The sequence below is a fragment of the Oncorhynchus mykiss genome, chromosome 1 (assembly GCF_057628025.1).
Source record: "Oncorhynchus mykiss isolate SJ-2025 chromosome 1, ASM5762802v1, whole genome shotgun sequence".
Lineage (NCBI taxonomy): Eukaryota > Metazoa > Chordata > Actinopteri > Salmoniformes > Salmonidae > Oncorhynchus > Oncorhynchus mykiss.
Window position 1 is genome coordinate 56,365,584 of NC_143022.1, and position 25,281 is coordinate 56,390,864.

The 25,281-nt window shown below is 43.8% G+C and overlaps 1 protein-coding gene across 1 annotated transcript; it reads left to right on the forward strand.

Moving 5' to 3' along the window:
* On the forward strand, positions 1–24,633 carry LOC110525380 (tyrosine-protein kinase CSK). The gene is made up of 12 exons (XM_021605445.3): positions 1–772; positions 12,997–13,080; positions 13,233–13,349; positions 17,379–17,491; positions 18,977–19,196; positions 19,979–20,138; positions 20,325–20,424; positions 21,387–21,477; positions 21,591–21,664; positions 21,826–22,021; positions 22,617–22,703; positions 23,504–24,633. The coding sequence occupies exons 2-12, from the start codon at positions 13,066–13,068 to the stop codon at positions 23,684–23,686; spliced, it is 1,356 nt and encodes a 451-aa protein (XP_021461120.2). The 5' UTR covers positions 1–772; positions 12,997–13,065; the 3' UTR covers positions 23,687–24,633.
* The last annotated feature ends 648 nt before the right edge of the window (positions 24,634–25,281 follow it).

The window sequence follows — 25,281 nt, forward strand, 5'->3', positions numbered from 1 at the left end:
ACCACTCACTCAGCAAAAGCCTGCCTCACTGCCTGATAGTCAGCAGCAGGTCATAGTGAAATACATATATTTTTTAATATAAATACCATGGCGGCCGCGGTGCACCTTAGAAATAGCACAAAAACCCGCGACCAATATATTTTCACCCGCGACATCGTTTTCAAAGTAGACCAATTTGTACGAAAACTGCCAACATACCAACACTGCCTGGAGCGCTTGAAGAATATGCGCATGCGTACTGCAAGGGATCAAGGTAGGGGCGGTACTATAACGTATATGGGCGGAACGTGCAGAACGTCGCAGATAGAAATGTAACATCTAGAACAGTTACAGGCAACAATGTTCCAATAATAAACGCGATACATTTCTATATTCATCGGTCTGAATTTTGTGCACCACTGCTCCTCTTGGCTGACTATACGTATGTCATATTACAACAAGGCCGACCAGAGCAGAGGATAACCACTGAAGCTTGCGGATTATTTGTCTACTTTTCACATTCTGGAGAATTTAGATTAAATCTGTGTGTCGATATCACTAGTTTGTGACCGAGTTGAGTTAATTCAGCGGTTTATATTTCGCTCTACGGTTGAGACGCCGTCGTGTTGTTTTCATCAAGATCAAGAACACTGACTGCATCATCATGTTGAAATCGTTTTAACTGACGTAAATGTAGATTACAGCTGTCTGGCATCTATTCCATCCACGCTCTGGCTGCCTCTGCGTTCTATCAATAGGGATGCATCTATTGATACTTAGTTCCATTTGATAGGTAAGCTGTTGCACTACTGTTGTTTCCCTATGTTATTGACTGCTCTTAAAACAAACAAATGGACAGATCCAGAATCACGAGGGGATCTCGAATTTTAGTAATCTAGCTGCTTGCATCGTGTGTTCTAACACACTCGGCATCTTCCAAAATCACAGGTATTATGGCTGCTTCTTCTCATAGTTGTAGAGGGATGGGATGGTCAGACTATTTTGAGTTTTAGGGCCAACAGGGATTCTGCTCAGAAGTAGTGCACTATGTAGGAAATGGGATGCCATTCGGGAAGCATCCACTGTCTTGTACAGTAGCTTGCCTAATGAGAGTCACATAAACTGACTGAGCTTCAGTTCCTTGAACTTTGTCAACAGTTAGGCTATTTCCTTCTTGTCATCTTGATCTATTTGCATGGTGTGACATATTGGTGTGATTGCAATGCATAGGTGCACGCTTTGATTAGGCAAGCAGTGTTTGAAACCGTAGAGATTCAGTATCTGATGACGACCACTTGTTCTGACTGTAGCCAGCCAATTGGTGAGCATCATGCCATAACCACCAGGATAGCACACACACTCAGTATTGTTGCTCTGAGATTGTGCGCTTAGGAATGTAATGATGGAAAGAGTCGTGATCTCTATCTGCCTCTCTCTCTCTCTCTCTCTCTCTCTCTGCCACTTCCTCTGGCACTCTGGGTGCAGCTGTGTCAGAACCACCAAACAGCATCATCTGTCCTCCTCTCCTCTCCCTGGGCTCACAGAAAGGCAGCATTATGCCTGGTAGCTCAGGCGGGTACAAGGGGCAAAAATGGAGTGGCAGAGGGTATCGCTGAGCCCCCAGATGGTGACCTGGCTGCTTCTCAAGAGGGTGTTACTGAGCCTTTAGCATCGCCAAGCCAAAAACATGTTATATATGCTGGGATGGATGGATGGATGGATGGGCAGCTTTGGAAGACTTGGCTGAAATAGGGCTTTGACTGCTTACATGTCTGTGTGGATGATGTGGTATTGCTCTTTGGCAACCTTAACATTTCAAGTTAATTATGCTGTAATAAATACATGCAAAATGTTACTCACTAGAGCTTGCATTAAAAAACAACACTCACAGGAATCTAATTCAAGTTCAGAGAATCCCCTTGGGCCAAGGCAGAAATTCTGTGGGTGAATGCGTGTTTGTGTATGTGTGTACATCTGTCAGAGAGACAGAATGCCCCCCTTGGGCCAAGGCAGTAGTTCTCTCAGCTCAGTAAGGCCACTGACCTCTGTCACTGACCCTCTCTATGGACAATAGCCAGCATGCATAGTCAGTCACAATTCTCACACACAGAGAGCTCCACTGTAGCCAGATGGAGCTCCACAACTCAGAGAAGAGAATGGCAAACCAGTGAAAGAAATAATGGAGCTGGATGAAACTAAGTAAAACTGTTACTCCGACTTGCTGGCTGGGCATGGCTGTGACGCAGCGCCTAGCTTCGTCAAGTGGTGTTAACCAAAAGTTATTAGCACTTTGGAGGTAGCAAGAATAGGCTTTCTCACACTGCCTATAGTGGCTAGCTTAGAAGCCAAACTGATAGGCTCCATTTCACCTGTTTCACTTCACAATATCAATGGGAGCATATCGGTTTGGGCTCCAGGCTATGTAGTGACTGTGATGGGAATGCCCAATGCTGCCCATGCTGATAGTGATAATGCTGCCTGTAGTGTAATGCCCTCCCTGCCAGTGGAATGTTTCTGGTGATTATGCAGTGTAATTATATCCACCTCTCAGCCAGGTCAAATAGTGAACTGTCCTAATGTGACTCACTTTGCTTTACCATTACATAGCCTAGGGCCCTAAGAGCCCTATTGTCCATTGGCACAGCTGTGTCTTCCCTACATCATCAGGCAGGCATATCCAGGTCAGATGGTGAATTTTCCTAATGACTTTGTTTTAGAACAGAGTAGTAATACTTCTAACACCCCATAGGGAAATTTGCTTTGCAACAGTACATGACATACAGATGACATATACAGTGCCTTGCGAAAGTATTCGGCCCCCTTGAACTTTGCCACATTTCAGGCTTCAAACATAAAGATATAAAACTGTATTTTTTTGTGAAGAATCAACAACTAGTGGGACACAATCATGAAGTGGAACGACATTTATTGGATATTTCAAACTCTTTTAACAAATCAAAAACTGAAAAATTGGGCGTGCAAAATTATTCAGCCCCCTTAAGTTAATACTTTGTAGCGATTACAGCTGTAAGTCGCTTGGGGTATGTCTCTATCAGTTTTGCACATCGAGAGACTGACATTTTTTCCCATTCCTCCTTGCAAAACAGCTCGAGCTCAGTGAGGTTGGATGGAGAGCATTTGTGAACAGCAGTTTTCAGTTCTTTCCACAGATTCTCGATTGGATTCAGGTCTGGACTTTGACTTGGCCATTCTAACACCTGATTATGTTTATTTTTGAACCATTCCATTGTAGATTTAGCTTTATGTTTTGGATCATTGTCTTGTTGGAAGACAAATCTCCGTCCCAGTCTCAGGTCTTTTGCAGACTCCATCAGGTTTTCTTCCAGAATGGTCCTGTATTTGGCTCCATCCATCTTCCCATCAATTTTAACCATCTTCCCTGTCCCTGCTGAAGAAGAGCAGGCCCAAACCATGATGATGCCACCACCATGTTTGACAGTGGGGATGGTGTGTTCAGCTGTGTTGCTTTTACGCCAAACATAACGTTTTGCATTGTTGCCAAAAAGTTCAATTTTGGTTTCATCTGACCAGAGCACCTTCTTCCACATGTTTGGTGTGTCTCCCAGGTGGCTTGTGGCAAACTTTAAACAACACTTTTTATGGATATCTTTAAGAAATGGCTTTCTTCTTGCCACTCTTCCATAAAGGCCAGATTTGTGCAATATACGACTGATTGTTGTCCTATGGACAGAGTCTCCCACCTCAGCTGTAGATCTCTGCAGTTCATCCAGAGTGATCATGGGCCTCTTGGCTGCATCTCTGATCAGTCTTCTCCTTGTATGAGCTGAAAGTTTAGAGGGACGGCCAGGTCTTGGTAGATTTGCAGTGGTCTGATACTCCTTCCATTTCAATATTATCGCTTGCACAGTGCTCCTTGGGATGTTTAAAGCTTGGGAAATCTTTTTGTATCCAAATCCGGCTTTAAACTTCTTCACAACAGTATCTCGGACCTGCCTGGTGTGTTCCTTGTTCTTCATGATGCTCTCTGCGCTTTTAACGGACCTCTGAGACTATCACAGTGCAGGTGCATTTATAAATGACTTGATTACACACAGGTGGATTGTATTTATCATCAATAGTCATTTAGGTCAACATTGGATCATTCATGGATCCTCACTGAACTTCTGGAGAGAGTTTGCTGCACTGAAAGTAAAGGGGCTGAATAATTTTGCACGCCCAATTTTTCAGTTTTTGATTTGTTAAAAAAGTTTGAAATATCCAATAAATGTCGTTCCACTTCATGATTGTGTCCCACTTGTTGTTGATTCTTCACAAAAAAATAGTTTTATATCTTTATGTTTGAAGCCTGAAATGTGGCAAAAGGTCGCAAAGTCCAAGGGGGCCGAATACTTTCGCAAGGCACTGTATATATATACTGTGGGGTCTGAAATTATTGACACCCTTGATAAAAATGACTATAAAATGAATAATTATGCTCTACAAAATGAGGAAATTATATTATTTTATACTAATACAATTGATCAGAGTAATATATATTTTTTCGAAAAGGTAGGGGTCAAAATTATTGACACCCCTGTTTTAAATACCTTTCAATAGCCTTTTTCTAAAATGTTTTATGAGTTGGAGAACACATTGGGAGGGATCTTAGACCATTCCTCCATACAGAAACCTTCCAGATCATTGATATCCCTAGTCCGCGCTTATGGACTGCCCTCTTCAATTCAAACCACAGACTAGGCATTCTCATTTCTACTCCAACCCCACCCCTGGTGTGCATGGCCAAAGAGTTCTATTTTCATGTCATCTGACCAAAGCACTGGTTCCACTTCAATTGCCAATGCCATTTCGCAAACTCCAGGCTTTTACATTTGTTGGATGAGGATGACATGAAAATACAGCTCTTTGACCACGTACACCAGTGGTGGGTTTGGCGTCGAAATGAGAACACATGAGCACAAAAGAACCCTATACCTACTGTAAAAATATGATTGATGTTATCAATGATTTTTATGGGGCTATTTTGCTTTCACTGGTCCTGGGGCCATTGTTAAAGTCAATGGCATCATGAACTTTACCCAGTACCTACCAGGACATTTTAACCAAAAAACCTGGTTCTTCTGCCAGGAGACTGGAACTTGGCCGCAAGTGGATCTTCGAGCAAGACAATAACCCCAAGCAGTACACATCAAAATCCCGAAAGAGATTGTTAATTGTCCACACAATCAACATTTTGCAATGGCCATCTGTCTCCAGACTTAAAACCCGTTGAAAACCTGTGGTTTGAATTGAAAAGGGCAGTCCATAAGCCCAGACAAAGGATGTATGAAGGAATGGTCTAAGATCCCTCCCAATGTGTTATACAACTCATAAAACATTTAAGAAAAAGGGCCAGTACCGTTATCCTCACATGGTGAGGTATTGAAAACAGGGGTGTCAATCGTTTTGACCACAACCTTTTTTGAGAAAAAATAATAATACTTGTTTAAACAAAATCTCTTTCTCTGAGTAATTGTGTATCAAATAATATAATTCCCCAATTTTTTTCGAGCATACAAAATAGCTCAGTATTTTAAGGATTTATTTTATACAGTTATTTTTGCTCATCTTTAAGACAGACATGCATAAATACACACTATTACTACAGCTGTTTTTCCCCTTTATCATCTTCTACTGTAGGTAAATGACCATTTGATTTGTTTTACCAGCAAACTACACTATTTCCAGAAAGGTCCATTCTGTAATTCTCATTTTTAACAAATGTTCCTACTGTACCTCACAGCTACAGATTTAAAACTAGCCTCTTATGATGGGTCTTCTCAAACTGTTCAATGCTTTAGAACAATATGTCGATCCGCTGGTTGTAGCCAGTGGGGTTAACAGGCTTTTGTCAACAATATCTTCTCCTGTGGTTGTGTTCATTGGGCACCAAACGGGACTGAAACAGGGAGGAACCAACTGAACTTTTAGTTTTCTGTTGAGAAATGTTTTCTGTTGTGCACTAAGTAGTGCGATCGTGTGGTTTGGCTGAGGTTAGGCCTAGCCGACTTGGCAGATTCAAAGCTGACTGAAACGGGTCGGGTCTAGTCTGGATGCAAAACCTTGTCATTTGCAGTGGGATTTTCCCCTGCTGCTCTGAAGGATGTACACACAGCTCTGAAATGATAGCCATGTTTCCCTTCCTGTTGATCTAAAAGGGAGACTGTTTGACTCCTCATCAACTTTACTTTTACGAGCCTCTCAAAACGTTATTGTAAAAACCAACAACAACATGCTTTTGTTGCTTGTGTATACTCATTTGTATGCTCATCTGAATTCATCCAACCAAAACTGTAAAACCGACAATAAAACCACTATTTCTGGGTGGTGTTCATTAGGCGCTAAACGGTAGAAAACGGGGAGGACCTGAAACTAGTGGTGTTGCTGACTAGCCGGATCTAGCTGTTGTCCCTGAGGCGGATGAGGTGGTGTCTATGTTGTTGACTTCCTGCTCTGTGGCTCTACATGAACATCTGCAGCCTGTCAGCCTGTCTGTCTGTCAGACCCAGCTAGATGGCCCTGTGGCACGCTCTCCTCTCAGAACTCCTTCGCTCACTGTACCAGTGGCTCTCTCACTATCTGCACCGCTTATAGTGTACCTGGCTAAGACTCTGTTCGTCTGTCAGACCCAGCTGGATGGCCCTGTGGCACACTCTCACAACTATCTCCCTTACTGTAACAGGCACTGCTGCTTCCCTGCACCAGGCTAGCTGCTGCATGGGGGCATAGCTCTCACACTTAACACTATCTTCCTTACTCTTCCAGGCTATGGCTGCCTGGTTTCCCTCCCTCCCTCCATCTCTTACTCCTTGGCTCTGGCTTCTCCCCTGCTGCTGCTGTAAAGGCCTGATAGCAGGGCAGCAGCAGCTAACAGCAGCATCAAAGTATCGGGCTGTAATCAAACAGAGCATCCTCAACCAAACGGAGCCCCGGAGGGACAGAAACAGGAGGAGGGATACTGAGACCCTACATGGCTGAACACACACACACACACACACACACACAGACAGTATGAGGATGGCTACTGAGACCTACACAGCTGGAGGACGGGGGAAGGGAGAGAGAGATTGGGGCACACAGGGATAATTACTGAGGCATGGTCTGCGTTTCAAATGGCACCCTATTCCCTACGTAGTGCATTACTTTTGGCATCTCAAATGGCACCCTATTCCCTACATAGTGCACTACTTTTGACTGGAGCCTTATGGGCCCTGGTCAAAAGTAGCACACTATTTATGGAATAGGATGCCATTTGGGATGCAAGCCATGGGGCAGGGCTGGTAGTGGGAGCATGGTGGTTATGGGGTATTATGCTTGTGCACATCTCTAGGTCTAGTGTGAGAGCTTGTAAGGTCCACAGTTAGCCATTATGTAGTCTTTCTGTTGCAGGGCTATTTTAGTGTTTGATGCAATTAGGCCTAGATACTGTATGTAGGCTAATGATTGAGAATTCAGCATAATAGTATAATTTTACATGTGATACTAAATAAATAATCTGGACAGATCACTTCTCACTCACCTTGCCTAATATCATTATATAACTATAGTTGTCAATGCATTGTTGTTTTTTGCCTGTGAGTTCTGCAGTGTTTTCATGTAGCTTAGTGAGTTCAGTGAGGGTAGTGCACTCACTGCAACAAGGGTGTGGCAGACACGTTCCATGGTCCGAGGAAGGAATTCTCCATACCTTCATACCTGTCTACCTGTCTCGTCTTGCTGCTAGGTCTACTGGCTGCTGTTGAAGACAGCCTAGAACCAATTGTTCCTCTACATGCATACATTCGTTTAGACTAGAGTAAACACACCACTCGTCTTGCACATTTAGCAACTTGACGGAAAATGATGAAAAACTTGTTTGCTTTGAACCCAATTGGATGAGAATGTATAGCAGAAGGGATGGGTGTTTCCAAGGCTATTCTCCACTTGTTTTACGTTTTTCAGTTGATAAAATAAGATCATGACTTTATTATCCCTCATGGGGTCATTTAAGGACAGTACCAGGCAAGATAAATTCAATTAATAAGGAAAAAGAAACAGTGCAGTTGATGTGCGATGGTGTGGACTACATTTCCCCTCAGTGTCTCTGTGTCAGTATGCTTCATGGTGTATTTAGCTATGGCTCTTGTCTGTACCAGTATCACAGGGCACAGTATCTCTCCATGCTTAGGCTCCCAACTGGTTTGTGTTAACCACTGGTTTGTGATTTGGAGTGCATGGCCCTTTTCTGTCTCTGGTTTATGTACAGTAGTGTTCGTTAGCTGTGCCTTTGTAGTCTGTAACAGTAGTATCACAGAGCACATCATGTATCCATGCTGAGACAGGTTCTCATTGAAGCTAACTTCCTGGTTCCTGATGTAGCCTCAGGCACATGTCACGCACGGCTGGCCTTGTACTCTACTACCCTTCTGTACGGCTTGCACTGCAGCATGTAGGCTATAGACCAACACACTGTGTGAAACCTCATTGTGTGCTGGACACTGGTGGTGTCTTTCAGCAAGGACATAACCTGGGTTCACTTCGCTGAATTGTCAGTCAGGAACCCAGGCTACATCTCAGAGAGATGTAGCCTGCAACAATCAGAGAATACCTTACATTACAGACCTCTGGAACTAAAGTGTGTCTTACCCACAGACTGTATCAGATCAGGGCTGATTGACTACGGTACTCAGAAAGACAGGGGTCACAGTAGAAACTGAACTGGAATAGCTCACAAAGACTGTGTTGTCTGCTTCCTGAAAATGGAAAGGCTGTGGTTCGATGAAGAGGGAGCCTTTTGGAAACGGCTATAGTCCTTATCTGTTAAATGTGACACCAAGACATGCTGAATTATGTTCCATTCACTCACATACGCTGGGCTGGTAGCCTGCTGCTATTTTGATGTTGGCCTATTCAAGGACTTTTATACACTTCACTGAGCTGTTGCTTAAAATAAAGGTTACATTAAAAAAATGTAAAAAAATAAATAAAGGGGGAAATCAAAAGTGTCCTCCCAGGCAGGCGTGGTCCTTGTTGTTGACTCATTCCATAGTTGGTGATGTCACTGTTCCACTGGGGTCTTTAACCAGACCCATCCTGTGGCTATCAGTTAAAAAACCCAGCTCTATTATCATACAGATAAATCTAAATGTAAACATAGATAAATCAAATTGATATTTCTGTGTTTATCGACTTCAAAGCATCAGATGATTGATGGGTTTCTTCTTATTGTAGTTCTGCACTGCAAAAGTCTGGTGATTGATGTTTCATCGTCATGAGATGTATTATCACGAACTTAAGCAGTTGTTTAGATCTTCTGCTCTGACAGTCTCTTACATCTACTTCTTTGCCATGTATGTAGAAATTGTGTGCAAGCGCCTCAAACATTTCCGCAGAATGTGGAACTGAACAGCCTGAGCCCATGTGTCATGTTAGTTCAGAGATCATAAGACTGGGAGGATCCCTTCAGATATGTTGCTTCTTCTGCTGCTCCAAAGATATTTATTTACCTTTTATTTTTAACTAGGCAAGCCAGTTAAGAACAAATTCTACAATGACGACCTACCCCGGCCAAACCCTAACCCGGACGACGCTGGGCCAATTGTGCGCCGCCCAATCACGGCCGGTTGTGATACAGCATGGAATCGAACCAGGGTCTGTAGTGACGCCTCTAGCACTGAGATGCAGTACCTTAGACAGTTGCGCCACTCGGGAGCCCTGTGCACGTTTGTTTTATTGTCTGTGTGGGGACCAAACAATTGATTCCCATTCAGAATTCCCATTCCCATTAAATTATCCCTAAACCTGACCCTTAAACTCTAAAATAGCATTTTTCCATGTGGGGACCGCCGAAATGTCCCCACTTGTCCGCATTTTCTTTATTTTACTATCCTTGTGATTCCCTCGAGAATAGTAAAACCAAAAACATATACCAACTGCCTTGACCTGATTTACGTCATTCTGTTAAAAATGTGTCTGTCTGTAACGTAGTAACAATGGTGGGAGCATGTGTGTTTTCAAAGGGAAGTGTGTTAGACCTTAATTTCTCTCTTACTATCAGTTGCTGTGGCCTAGCTGTAATACTAATGCCGTGCAGTCATTGTCTGTGCTCTCTTACTCTTTCTCTCTGTTTCTCTCTCGCTCTCTGTTTCTCTCTTGCTCTCTTTCTCAGCGACCCCACCCTACTGTAGGATTAATCACAGTCTGGGCTCTCTGTCAGGCAGGAAGTTCACCATCCACAGTCCGCTCAGCTCTGTAATGGGTTTTCTCTGTGACATGTCCGTGGGAGGAAGTGACCTCATGTTGTGGCACAAGACGCTAGTTACTCAGTCATGTTCATTTGTGTGCGCAATGTAAAGCGTTTTAAAAACGCTTCACAACGGGAAATGAAAATTAGTGTTTCTTATTGGACCAGGACCCTGTTTTCTTTTGTTTGGTTCCCTAAGGAACATGGCCCAGAACTCATCCATGGGAACTGACCCTTGCTTAAAGGAAGTGGTTTGTCCTGGGATGATGGCATCACCCATGGGCTGTGCATTCACCACTCGTGCATAGAAATAGATTAACAAGAACAGGAAAAAGTCCCTCAGACTACCCGTTCTAGTGATTCTATTTCAATGGGTTCGGGGACGATGACACCATCCATGAGCCATGCATTCACCATTCATGTCATGTGGCTCTGCTACTTTTCATTTGTTAGGCCACATGGAAATACTTGCTGTATGTCAATACAACCATATGTCACTGACTGCATCAACTATAATGAAAGAAGTTGTAACTGACTGACCGCAGTAAATATAAATTAAATACTTTTTACTGTAAATGCTTCCCTCCTTATGGTCAATGTCTTCTAATCTAGAAAAGAAAATAAAGATTGAGGAGAATCCTGTAATGATCCTACCACTAGTTTACATTCCCAGTGTTTAGGAGAACTATATTAAGCTCTACAGTATACTCATTAGGACGGAAAGATTCAACTTGAGACTTTTTCAAATATACTCCATATACTGAGTGGACAAAACATTAAGAAACCTTTCATAATATTGAGTTGCACAATGAGGGTGGGCAATGAGCAGCCCAACCTATTGCTGCTGTGATGACATAATGGAAACTTGCTTCCCCACAGTTTTGAAAGTGAGATGGGAAAAAAAGATATACAAAAACGGTTACTTCTGCTTTCTGGCACTGGCTGTAACCGAGTGTTATTTATATTCTCTCTCTCTCTCTCTTTGGACCTTGTCAAACCCATTCTTGTAATGATTCAATATTTGTACTCCATCTATAAATATATATAGATAAATAAATATATCTGATAAATAGAGTGGGGCAAAAACGTATTTTGTCAGCCACCAATTGTGCAAGTTCTCCCACTTAACATGAGAGAGGCCTGTAATTTTCATCATAGGTACACTTCAACTATGACAGACAAAATGAGAATTTTTTTTTGTGCAAATTATGGTGGAAAATAAGTATTTGGTCACCTACAAACAAGCAAGATTTTTGGCTCTCACAGACCTCTCTTCTTTAAGAGGCTCCTCTGTCCTCCACTCGTTACCTGTATTAATGGCACCTGTTTGAACTTGTTATCAGTATAAAAGACACCTGTCCACAACCTCAAACAGTCACACTCCAAACTCCACTATGGCCAAGACCAAAGATCTGTCAAAGGACACCAGAAACAAAATTGTAGACCTGCACCAGGCTGGGAAGACTGAATCTTCAATAGGTAAGCAGCTTGGTTTGAAGAAATACAGACATACAAGACCACTGATAATCTCCCTCGATCTGGGGCTCCACGCAAGATCTCACCCCGTGGGGTCAAAATGATCACAAGAACGGTGAGCAAAAATCCCAGAACCACACGGGGGGACCTAGTGAATGACCTGCAGAGAGCTGGGACCAAAGTAACAAAGCCTACCATCAGTAACACCCTACGCCGCTAGGGACTCAAATCCTGCAGTGCCAGACGTGTCCCCCTGCTTAAGCCAGTACATGTCCAGGCCCGTCTGAAGTTTGCTAGAGAGCATTTGGATGATCCAGAAGAAGATTGGGAGAATGTCATATGGTCAGATGAAACCAAAATATAACTTTTTGGTAAAAACTCAACTCGTCGTGTTTGGAGGACAAAGAATGCTGAGTTGCATCCAAAGAACACCATACCTACTGTGAAGCATGGGGGTGGAAACATCATGCTTTGGGGCTGTTTTTCTGCAAAGGGACCAGGACGACTGATCCGTGTAAAGGAAAGAATGAATGGGGCCATGTATCGTGAGATTTTGAGTGAAAACCTCCTTCCATCAGCAAGGGCATTGAAGATGAAACATGGCTGGGTCTCTCAGCATGACAATGATCCCAAACACACCGCCCGGGCAATGAAGGAGTGGCTTCATAAGAAGCATCTCAAGGTCCTGGAGTATCCAGATCTCAACCCCATAGAAAATCTTTGGAGGGAGTTGAAAGTCCATGTTGCCCAGCAACAGCCCCAAAGCATCACTGCTCTAGAGGAGATCTGGAATGGGGGAAGGAATGGGCCAATGGGCCAAAATATCAGCAACAGTGTTTGAAAACCTTGTGAAGACTTACAGAAAACCTTTGACCCCTGTCATTGCCAACAAAGGGTATATAACAAAGTATTGAGATACTTTTGTTATTGACCAAATACTTATTTTCCACCATAATTTGGAAATAAATTCATAAAAAATCCTACAATGTGATTTTCTGGATTTTTTTTTTAGTTGAAGTGTTGATGAAAATTACAGGCCTCTCATCTTTTTAAGTGGGAGAACTTGCACAATTGGTGGCTGACTAAATACTTTTTTGCCCCACTGTATATCTGACCACCCACATGAGAAACATCATGGTCGAAGTAAAATTGTACTTCACATTTTTACTTTCACATTTCCATGTTTGACATTGTGGATTGGTGTACTGAATGTCCCAATTAATTGTGGCGTTTAGGCGATGACTGTCTACTTAGGTTGTCCATTGTATTGCCTGTTATGGTCTCTTCCTCTCTCTCCACAGGTGTGTGTGATGGTAGTGTTCGGTGTGTGAGGCCTGTGAGAGGAGACCCACTGCCTCCTCCCCTTCAGGATGTCTGAACCCCAGGTGAGACCAGGATATGATAAACAGATATGGCTGCTTCATGTCGAATATAGAGATACACTATACCACCTATCATTGAGCTGGTTTATTGCTGAGCTGGGATCAATATCAATTCCTCATTGCGTTTCATCCTGATAACCACTCCTGTCCCTCAGACACCAACATGGCCACAGGGCACAGAGTGTGTGGCCAAATACAACTTTAAGGGCACCACAGAGCAGGACCTGCCCTTCAACAAAGGAGATGTCTTAACCATAATCGTGGTGACTAAGGTAAGGTACCTAACTCTCTCTCTGGCGAGGGAGACGAGAAAACAGGTCAAACGCTCCAATGATTTACAGTTTGTGTCTACTTGGTGTAAAAAATAAAATATTTCTAATTTCTGTCATATTTCTTGACATTTCAACACTTACATATAAAAAGAACATACAGTACCAGTCAAAAGTTTGGACACATCTACTCATTCAAGGGTTTTTCTTTATTTTGACTATTTTCTAAATTGTAGAAAAATAGTAAAGACATCAAAACTATGAAATGACACATTAAATCATGTAGTAACCAAAGAATGTGTTAAACAAATCAAAATATATTTTAGATTCAAAGTAGCCACCCTTTGCCTTGATGACAGCTTTGCACACTTGGCATTCTCTCAACCAGCTTCACCTGGAATGCTTTTCCAACAGTTTTGAAGGAGTTCCCACATATGCTGAGCACTTGTTCAACCAGCTTCACCTGGAATGCTTTTCCAACAGTCTTGAAGGAGTTCCCACATATGCTGAGCACTTGTTGGCTGCTTTTGCTTTACTCTGCGGTCCAACTCATCCCAGACCATTTGGGTTGAGGTCAGGTGATTGTGTAGGCCAGGTCATCTGATGCAGCACTCCATCCCTCTCCTTCTTGGTCAAATAGCCCTTACACAGCCTGGAGGTGAGTTGGGCCATTGTCCAGTTGAAAAACAAATGATAGTCCCACTAAAGGCAAACCAGATGGGATGGTATATTGCTGCAGAAGTTTGTGGTAGCCGTGCATTGAATTCTAAATAAATCACAGACACTGTCACCAGCAAAGCACCCCCACCTCCATGCTTAACGGTGGGAACCACACATGTGGAGATCATCTGTTCACCTACTCTGCGTCTCAGACACGGTGGTTGGAACCCAAAATCTCAAATTTGGACTTATCAGACCCAAGGACAGATTTCCACCGGTTTAATGTCTATTGCTCGTGTTTCTTGGCCTAAGCAAGTCTCTTCTCATTATTGGTGTCCTTTAGTAGTGTTTTCTTTGCAGCAATATGACCATGGCCTGATTCACGCAGTCTCCTCTGAACAGTTGATGTTGAGATGTGTCAGTTACTTGAACTCTGAAGTATTTATTTGGGCTGCAATTTCTGAGGCTGGTAACTCCAATGAACTTATCCTCTGCAGCAGAGGTAACTCTGGGTCTACCTTTCCTGTAGCGGACCTTCATGTCTTAAAGTGATGGAGGACTGTCGTTTCTCTTATTATTATTTGAGCTGTTCTAGCCAAAATATGGACTTGGTCTTTTAGCAAATAGGGCTATTTTCTGTGTACCACATCTTGTCACAACACAACTGATTGGCTCAAATGCATTAAGGAGGAAATAAATTCCACAAATTAACTTTTAACAAGGCCAACCTGTCAATTGAAATGTATTCCAGGTGACTACCTCATGAAGCTGGTTGAGAGAATGCCAAAAGTGTGCAAAGCTGTCATCCAGGCAAAGGGTGGCCACTTAGAAGAATCTCAAATATAATATATTTTTTGAATTGTGTAACACTTTTTTGGTTACTACATGATTCCATGTGTTATTTCATAGGTTTGATGTCTTCACTATTATTCTACAATGTATAAAATAGTCAAAGTAAAGAAAAACCCTTGAATGAGTATGTCACGATCGTCGTAGTGAGGAGACCAAAGCGCAGCATGATTAGAATACATACTTTTTAATGAATGACGAAGAACACTTAACAAACTATATAAAACAAACCGAACGTGAAGTTATATAATACTAGTGCAGACACAGGCAACTAGACAGACAATAACCCACGAAATACCCAAAGAAGATGGCTGCCTAAATATGGTTCCCAATCAGAGACAACGATAAACAGCTACCTCTAATTGAGAACCAATCTAGGCAACCATAGACATACATAAACACCTAGATGATGACCAACCCCATAAACCTACAAAACCCCTAGACAGTACAAAAACACATACATCACCCATGTCACACCCTGACCTAACCAAAATATAGGGTCCGGGTGGCCTTTTTCACGGCAGCGGCTCGGGTGCGGGGCGTGGACCCCGCTCTACCTCAGTCTTGGCCCACTTAGGTGGCGCCTCTGGAGCGGGGACCCTCGCAGCGGGCCCCGGACTGAAGATCATCGTAGAGGGCGCCACTGGACGGAAAGGAGCCTCTGGACTGAGGAGCGGCACTGGCAGCTCTGGACAGGAGGGAGATTCCAGCATCGCCGGCTGACTGGCGGCTCCTGGCTGACTGGTGGCTCCTGGCGGTTCAGGACAGACGGGAGACTCTGGCGGATCCGGACTGGAGGGAGACTCTGGCGGATCCGGACTGGAGGGAGACTCTGGCGGATCCGGACTGGAGGGAGACTCTGGCGGATCCGGACTGGAGGGAGACTCTGGCGGATCCGGACTGGTAGGTTCCGGACTGCGGCCCGTCGTGGGAGGTTCCGGTCTGTGGACAGTTGCCGGACGATCTGGACTGGGTACCGTAGCCGGACGTTCTGGACTGGGTACCGTAGCCGGACGCTCTGGACTGGGTACCGTAGCCGGGCGCTCTGGACTGGGTACCGTAGCCGGGCGCTCTGGACTGGCGAGGCGCACTGTAGGCCTGGTGCGTGGTGCCGGCACTGGTGGTACTGGGCCGAGGACACGCACCTCAGTGCGAGTGCGGGGAGGAGGAACAGGGCGTACTGGACTGCCGAGGCGCACTATAGGCCTGGTGCGTGGTGCCGGCACTGGTGGTACTGGGCTGGGGACACGCACCTCAGGGCGAGTGCGAGGAGCAGGAACAGGGAGTACTGGACCCTGGAGGCTCACTGGTAGCCTGGTGCGTGGTGGTGGCACTGGTGGTACCGGGCTGGAGACACACACCTCAGGGTGAGTGCGGGGAGGAGGAACAAGACACACCGGGTTGTGAAGGTGTACTGGAGACCTGGTGTGTATAGCCGGCATCAAATCTTCCGTAACTTTAACACAAGTTTCAGGCTGAGTACGAAGAACTGACACAGGTGGCATCGGACAGCTAACACGCTCCTCAGTTCGAATTCCGTGCATACTACGCCAAACCAACCATCTCCCTCTTCACTCTCCTCCAATTTCGTCAACAACTCCTCGAATGTCTCAGTCTCCCCTCTGTTCACTCTCCTCCAATCTGTCCAATAACTCCTCGACAATCTCACTCACCCCTCAACTTCGCCGACTGCGCCAAGTGACCCCCCCCCCCCCCAATACATTTTTGGGGCTGCCTCTCAGGCTTCCAGCCGCGCTGCCGTGCTGCCTCCTCATACTGGCGCCCCTCTGCTTTCGCTGCCTCCAGCTCTGCCTTGGGGTGGCGATATTCCCTTGGTTGTGCCCAGGGTCCTCCGCCGTCCAGAATTTCCTCCCAAGTCCATGAGTCCTGCGATCACTGCTGCTGCCTTTTACCATGCTGCTTGGTCCTTTTATGGTGGGTTATTCCCTCACGATCGTCGTAGTGAGGAGACCAAAGCGCAGCGTGATTAGAATACATACTTTTTAATGAATGATGAAGAACACTTAAACTATATAAAACAACAAACCGAACGTGAAGCTATATAATACTAGTGCAGACACAGGCAACTAGACATAGACAATAACCCATGAAATACCCAAAGAAGATGGCTGCCTAAATATGGTTCCCAATCAGAGACAATGATAAACAGCTGCCTCTAATTGAGAACCAATCTAGGCAACCATAGACATACATAAACACCTAGATGATAAACAACCCCGATAAACCTACAAAACCCCTAGACAGTACAAAAACACATACATCACCCATGTCACACCCTGACCTAACCAAAATATATAAAGAAAACAAAGAATACTCAGGTCAGGGCGTGACAGAGTAGGTGTGTCCAAACTTTTGACTAGTACAGTAGTTCAAAAAATAGTTGCGTTTTTAAAGGATGAACTTTTGGGTTGTTGTTTCAGTAATTTTTTCTACCTCTGTACAGTATTTACTCAGTCAATCCTGATCTGATACACAGAGTTATCATGACATTTTCTGTTCCAGGACCCGAACTGGTACAAAGCCAAGAACACAGCAGGTCAAGAAGGCACCATCCCAGCTAACTATGTCCAGAAGAGAGAAGGGGTGAAGCAAGGGGGCAAGCTGAGTCTAATGCCGTCAGTACAGTACAGTCATCGTAGCCTGGTTAAAGCAGACTGAATCCTTCAAAACATTGCTCATCACTCCATGTTGTACTGAAATTACTTCCCATAAAGGCACTGTCTGCATTGTTACATTACTTACCAGTAGTGTAGTAACACAATAAAGATATGGGAGTCAGGAGTACCTTTTTAGGTTTAATAGTCAATTTAAAAAAAAAATATATAGGAACAGTGGGTTAACTGCCTTGTTCAGGAGCAGAACGACAGATTTTTACCTCGTCAGCTCAGGGATTCGATCTAGCAACCTTTCGGTTACTGGCCCAACGCTCTAACCAATAGGCTACCTGCCACCCCGAAGTTACTAGGGTATAGTTCAGGGCTCGCCAACCTTGTTCCTGGAGAGCTATCCACCTGTAGGTTGCTCCAACCCCAGTAACTAACCTGATTCCGCTTATCAACCCGATAATTATTCGAATCAGGTGTGCTAGATTAGGGTTGGATTGAAAACCTACAGGACAATAGCTTTCGAGGAACAGGGTTGGAGAGCCCTGGCTCTAGTTCAAGTTTATTATGCCATTTCTAGGTATTGAAATACACACATAGGAATGTGTTTTTGTAAGAGCTCTCAACAATTAAAGCATAAAAACAGTCTGAAGTACCTGTATAACATAAAGGTGAAAGCACTCTATGAAACAAATAAGAAAGTGCTCAGGTTAGGTGACACCATGAGTTGCAGTTTACAGTTCAGAGTATAGTGACTGTGATACTAAATCTGGATGAAAGTGTTTGTTTTTCAGGATGTTTCTGTGTGGTTGTAGAGTACAGATAGGCTATTTGTCGTGGCAGTGAAGCCACTGTTATGTGAATATAAACCACAGTTGGGCTGAGTCCTGGCTCTGTCTGACTGCAGCCCTGTAATTGTAGCTAGTGCTCTTCTGTGTCCGTTTCCAGCTCTCATGTGTGTGCACTGCCGGGGGGGGGGGGTCAGTCGGGTTCTCAACTTCCTGTTAGTTAGGATAGTAGAATACACAAGGTGAAATTTCAAAATTGAAATTGAATAGCACTTTGAAAATGGCACAAGTCATGGCAAAAATGCAGGAAATTGGCTTTAAATTTAGCTTAGAGCCCTCAAAAAGCTAGAAATGTGTGTGTGTGTTCAGTTCTGCAGTGCTGTGTGTGCACGGTTTCCTGCTGGATCTTGAAATCTCCCGCATTCAGCCACATGCCTAAGTTCTAAGAAAGTGTGTGTTTGTGTGTCTGCACACGTATGTTTTTTTCACTAATTGGTATTTTTACCAATCAGATCAGCTGTTTTGCCAAGACTCTTTTTAGACTTATTATTAGTGTTAGTGATAGACGTATTATCTTTTTAGACATATTAGTGTTAGTGATTGCGGTGTGTGTGTGTGTGCTGTAAAAGCACTTTGTGACAACTGTTGATGTAAAATCGTCTTTATAAACAAATGTGATTGATTAATTAATCCCCATTCACCCCTCCAGATGGTTCCATGGTAAGATAACTAGGGAGCAGGCTGAGTGTCTCCTGATCCCCCCAGAGATGGGTCTGTACCTTGTGAGGGAGAGCACCAACTACCCTGGGGACTATACTCTGTGTGTGAGTTGCGACGGCAAGGTGGAGCACTACCGCATTGTCTACAAGGAGGGAAAGCTCAGCATCGACGAGGAGGCGTTCTTCGAGAACCTCATGCAGCTTGTTGAGGTGTGGGGGGGGGGAGAAATAAAATGAAATAGTTATCTTCGGGCCAGTTTCCCAGTCACAGATTAAGTCTATTGCTGGGCTTCATTAAAGATTCTCTATTGCGCATGCTTTTTTAGTCAAGCAGTTCATTAATCTGGATCTGGGATTTGTCCCTTCTTGGTCAAATAAAGCTGTCTATTATTTTACAACCAGAGTGTGTGAGCCATACAAATGGTGTGACCAAGTGTATACAGAGTTGATTTCTCTGTTAGCTACTGTACGTGCTCTGGCCTCTGCAACTGTTCCCTCATTAGAGCCACACACACAGTTCCTGGAACAAATATACTGAACAGGAAGTGACAAAGAGGAAGTGATAGCGGCAGGCTCCAGATCATTTCACCTGAAGACACCCGGTAGTTGGGTTTTTACTTTCAAAACCATCCTCCTTCATCCATCTGGCGGCACACTATACATTAACTCAGTTTGAGTCATTTTGTTGGTCTCAAAAAAGCATGTCAGTTATTATTTGAAAGCCTACGAGGTGTTGTTGACATGCATTTTTTTAAAACTTGACCTCTGATTATATTTTTAACCATGCTGCCCTCTGTTGGTTACAGCTAGTATGCTGAATGAGTCCATTAAAAATAGAATGTATCAATTGTACCTTTGAAACGAAGACCCATATGCATTTTGTTCCATTTTCATGTATTCAGTTATCCCAAATGTTGATGATGTCATCAATATTGGCAATCTTTCCCTTTCTTGGCCTATGTTATTGACCCACGTTCTCTCCCTGTCCTCAGCACTATACCAAAGATGCAGATGGTCTCTGCACCAAACTGATCAAGCCGAAGCTGGAGGAGGGTACTGTGGCAGCCCAGGATGAGTTCTCCAGGAGCGGCTGGGCTCTCAACAGGAAGGAAATCAATATCCACCAGTCCATTGGGAAAGGAGAGTTTGGAGGCAAGTGGCTTTGTGAAAACGAGTGACTGTAGCTGTGTATAAATAGGTTTTTATCGATGACGACTCTGTAACCAGTTCTAGGCAGTCTTCTCCAGCTTAATCCAACTCATTCCGGTTCTCTTGGAGTGTGTGAATATGGCTTAGTAAATTCTCTCATTCTCACTCGCATGTTTCTCTTTCCATCAGATGTAAAGGTGGGAGACTACAGAGGGACCAAAGTAGCGGTGAAGTGTATCAAACACGATGCTACAGCACAGGCCTTCATCGCTGAAGCTTCAGTCATGACGTAAGTCAGAGCCCGAACCAAACTTCTGTTACATGTTCCCTTTCAGTACAACACACTATGGGTAGTCGCACCCTCGCGACTTCAATTGAAAAATGAAAATCACGCCTGACAAGGCTAATGAAATCTGCGCCTCTTGGAAGCCCCGCCTTCCACAGGTGATAAGCGTGAGGCTCGGATGCTTTCAATTATTCCGCTTTTTACCTCGATGTAAGCAGGAATGATTCACACTACTAAAACTAACAATTGGAACAAGAGACTGTCTTACGTTGCGCCGACTAAACTGCCCCTTCATGGTAGAGCATGCTCACCTCCTGGAAATTGTGTGCTGAAGTTTGTATGGTTCTCATAGTTTCCTAATCACAAACAATTAGTTATTCTCCGGCTTGCTCGGCCTGGCTATAGCAATACGTTAGATGGCTAAGGAAACGACGAAGGCTAACAAGCCTTATTTGGGTTCGTGACAATGCCCAAATTAATAAAAAAGATAGTCACTTTTGTTGTCTTGTATGTCTCGGCTCGGTGCATACTCTGGCTGCCCTCACACGAATCAGTTTGTGTGCGGGACTAGGGGACGGCTGAGACATACAAGTGCCCGTACATCGTCTGAGTTGCGGGACGCAGAGATGGATTGAGGCATTGGTCACGCCTCCTCCTCTTGCTTCTGAATAGCAACAGAGGTCACATGCCCTGTGTCCAGTACGAACTTACGCACATACATTGAGTGGACACGGAATATCCGGTTATGTGACCAGCTTTTTGCCTGTTTTGCTAATCCAGCTCGCTGCGGGGGGCTCACTCTCTCTAACAATAGATAGATATCTCTCTCTAAGCAGTGTCTCTCCCACTGGCGTACTGGACACCCCTGCAGCCCCCGCAGGTGGGGGGCCCACGAGCCCTGTCCTCGATATCTATTTTTTTCAATTTGTTTGTCATTGTTTAATTGTTTTTCTTATTTACTGCAGGCAACTGAGACACAATAACCTGGTCCAGTTGCTAGGTGTCATCGTTGAGGAGAAGGGAAGCCTGTTTATCGTCACTGAGTACATGGCCAAGGTAGGTGGCTCCTATGATTAAGTTAAATAAAGGTAATGCATTAATAGATAGATACATAAATAAAGAACCAAAGAGCTTTGAAGACCTGCTTCTCTATTTTCCCTTCTCCTCAGGGCAGTCTAGTGGACTACCTACGCTCCAGAGGTCGGACAGTGCTGGGTGGGGATTCCCTACTCAAGTTCTCAGTGTGAGCATGATAATGATTTATCCCTACATCTTGAATAATGTTATCAGAAGTTTGCTGACAGGGGCTTATAGCGGCCAGTTGGAAATGTAACATTGTCCATTTTCATCAACATTGTCAATGCCTCTTTAAATATCAACCGTTCCCCTCCCTCTCCTCTGTAGTGACGTGTGTGAGGCCATGGAGTATCTGGAGGCCAATAACTTTGTCCACAGAGACCTGGCAGCCCGTAATGTTCTGGTGTCAGATGATAACATCGCCAAGGTCAGCGACTTCGGCCTGACCAAGGAGGCCTCCTCTAATCAGGACACAGCCAAACTGCCCATCAAGTGGACCTCACCAGAGGCCCTAAGGGAAAAGGTAGGCTAGTGTAACGGAGATAAGAACGTGCCGTAAGCTCACTCCACAGCTAGCTTGAAATGTCGCCTTTGGTGCTACTGAGTTGGATCCTTTTCTATAGGTCAACTGGTTTGTACGTTGTCAAGGAGGGTGGTTATGTGTGTTAACGAGGCAGAGGCCCCCAGGTTTGAGCCGTGGTAAAGACCGTTTACCCTGAGTTTTACTCAGAGAGGGATGAAGCTATACTGCTGAACTAGCACACTGACATCGGTTTCACGAGTCACTTTCCTTATTGTCTTTAGGAGCATACCCTGAATCTGAAATCAAACCTTAAGGAACTTGTTTAAATCGGAGAGGATTGGATAGTTGTAAGCAATATGGTAGCAATTCCACCTAGCCTATCAGATGGCAAGATGGAGCTACCACCATATTACATACACCTGTCCAATCCTCTGAGATCTACAGGGAGTAGGGGTTAGGGGTCGATTTGTGATTCAAGGTATAGAAATATTATTGTACTGCTGATTTCCACCATATTTATAATATACTGTATGTTTGACACATTGAAATAAGCTTTACGGAAAGGCTGTCTTTCCCGCTGTCTGTTGATAAACAGAAATTCTCCACCAAGTCAGACGTGTGGAGCTATGGGATCTTGCTGTGGGAGATCTACTCCTTTGGACGAGTGCCTTACCCCAGAATTGTAAGTATATTTTAACCTTTAGAAAGTAAGTGACTCGACTAACTGTTAGTTATAATACACAACGTGCAATTTTGACAGTTGGTAGTGCATCAGCGCTTTTCCTCTTATATGTCAGTCACCGACAGTCACTCAATTAGCTCATGTCAGCTAACATTTTATAGGTTGCTAGGTAAGTTAGTCTAGCCAGCAATCTAAGCCTTGTAGTAATCATGGTCAAATTACTGACCGGGCACGCAAGGCACATGCCCAGGGGCCCTGACATCTAGGGGGCCCCCATTGATTTTTGTTCGTCATTCTCACTCAGATATCATATGAACATGGCATAAGTCATGGTAAAATGTGTAGAACTGCAGGAAATTAGCTGTAAAATGGCAACATCTCCTCACCATCCCTTGGGAATATATGTAGAACTGCAGTAAAATTTGCATTAAAACTGTACATTTTTCTCTCCGCCCCATGATGAAATGAGTAGAATCGCAAAAAGCTAGAAACGGCCAAGTGAATAAAACTGATTGGGCAGGTGTGTTAGAAACTGGGACAGCTGTAGAGTATATGAATTTGGCAGTTAAGAGTCAATGTAGTACATTTGAAATGTGGACAGTGCTATTATGGTCCAGTATAATACTATTCCTTTCAATGTTGTCAACATTCTGTCAGGGTATGTTCTTTAGTGATCATGACACCATATAAATGTAATGCAAAATAGATATAAAGTAATTCCTAATCAAAATGTATTATATTTCTGCAAATGATACTCCCCTGTCTCATCTTCTCTTCATCCCCACCTTCTCCTGCCCCAGCCTCTAAAGGACGTGGTACCACGCGTGGAGAAGGGCTACAAGATGGATGCCCCAGACGGTTGTCCTGAGGTGGTGTATGAAGTCATGAAGCAGTGCTGGACCCTGGATCCCCTGGTGCGGCCATGCTTTAGAGTCCTCAGGGAGAAACTGCAGCATATCCTAGCCAAGGAGCTCTACCTGTGATGGAATAGGAAGAGGTGGTGAAAGGGGAAGTGGACAAGGATGGCTCTCCTTTCATTGAGGGAGAAATAGGACGGTCAAGGATTGCTCTTCTTTCATGATGGGACCGAAAGCCTGACATTATCAAGACCTCAGAGATCCTCCTTCCTCTCTTATAAAAAAGTTTTTGATTGACATTAGATTGTGTTAAAGTTTACTTGTTTTATAATTTCTCATTCTGTTGAAATGTTGTTGCCACGTGTTGGCATTTCCACTTTTTTTTTACATTTTCACATGGTCCTTTCCAGCACAGTTACAGGAAAGATGACGGATACGTAGCCTGGCTGGTGCAGTTCGGCTTGGCTCGGCTAGTGTGAATCAACCCCAAGTCAGGCAATACACTTCCCGTGTCCCTGCTCTCTACCCATACAGTGTAAGATTGTTACCCCAGTTAAATACGATCTGTGCCAAATGCCTCCAGAACGAACACAGGGCTATCCCCACAGATACTTCACTCCTCCTCTACACGCTTGCCTTTTTATTTTTTATTTTTTTTGTTTCTTTTATGTTTTATGCATTTGTTTGTTACACATCCTCCTCTCTTATTGCCACAAGTGTTCATCTCACATTTAACAAACTGGAAAGCAGAATAAATCCTCCACTAAAAAGTTGCTGAATTCAACATTTCAGGACGACGTGTAACATGACGGAGAGATTGAGATTGCATGGATACAGAGGGAAAAGAAGAAGCCATTCTGGAGAGAGAAACTAAGGGCAAGTGTAACAGATAAACTAAGGGCAAGTGTATAGAAATAATTTAAATGTAACATGTACATGTGAAAACAGTTCAGAAATGAAAGCTGAAGGGAACCATGCATGTGGAACGAGAAGCCTTTTTTGTACCTTTTAAAGTTGTTTTTACTTTGCTGCCGTTATGATTAAATCATTCTACTTGAAAAAGTTTTGAAAAAGTTGACTGCCTCAATGATTTTATTTATTTTGACTACTGACTATTTTGACTAATTCAATATGGTTGTGGAACTAATATTTACTTTTCAATGGAATGGGGGAATTGTTTCTGAACTTGTGTAGATATGTCGAAGACTAACAAACTTGTCGATAGTAGCTGCGACCAGTGGGTGGAGGACGCTCAACCTGTCAGAATTATAGTATGCTCAGATTCTCTGTCTATATTGAAGAGTTTATAATCTGGCAAATCTAATAGGAGTGACCTATCTATATGAGGCATTAATGTTATTATGGAGAATCGAAAGACTGGGTGTAGTAGTGAGATTCTGCTGGGTCCCAGCCTACTCGGGAGTGAAATAGTAGACCAGGTAGCCAACGAGATAAAATTGATATTCGTACTCCATTGGGTAGAGGTGAGGCCAAATGTACGATTAAAGCCATTATGATAGATGTGTGGCAGAAGAGGTGGACTGCGAGCCCAAGGGCTGGCATTTATTTGCCCTCCAAAGAAATGTTGGTAGACCAAGATGCAAGGTTCAGATTAGGAAGGAAGATGGGTGGTTGCTTGGTTGCATATAGGACATTGTTAATTGAACTCGTCATTATATATGGTTGGCAAGCATGAAAATGCCTTTTTTGCATGGATTGCA

Coding starts and splice junctions, on each gene's coding strand:
- LOC110525380 (XM_021605445.3), top strand. Junction 13,350..17,378: donor CCATAATCGTGGTGACTAAG/GTAAGGTACCTA, acceptor TTTCTGTTCCAG/GACCCGAACTGGTACAAAGC. Junction 20,139..20,324: donor TGGGAAAGGAGAGTTTGGAG/GCAAGTGGCTTT, acceptor TCTTTCCATCAG/ATGTAAAGGTGGGAGACTAC.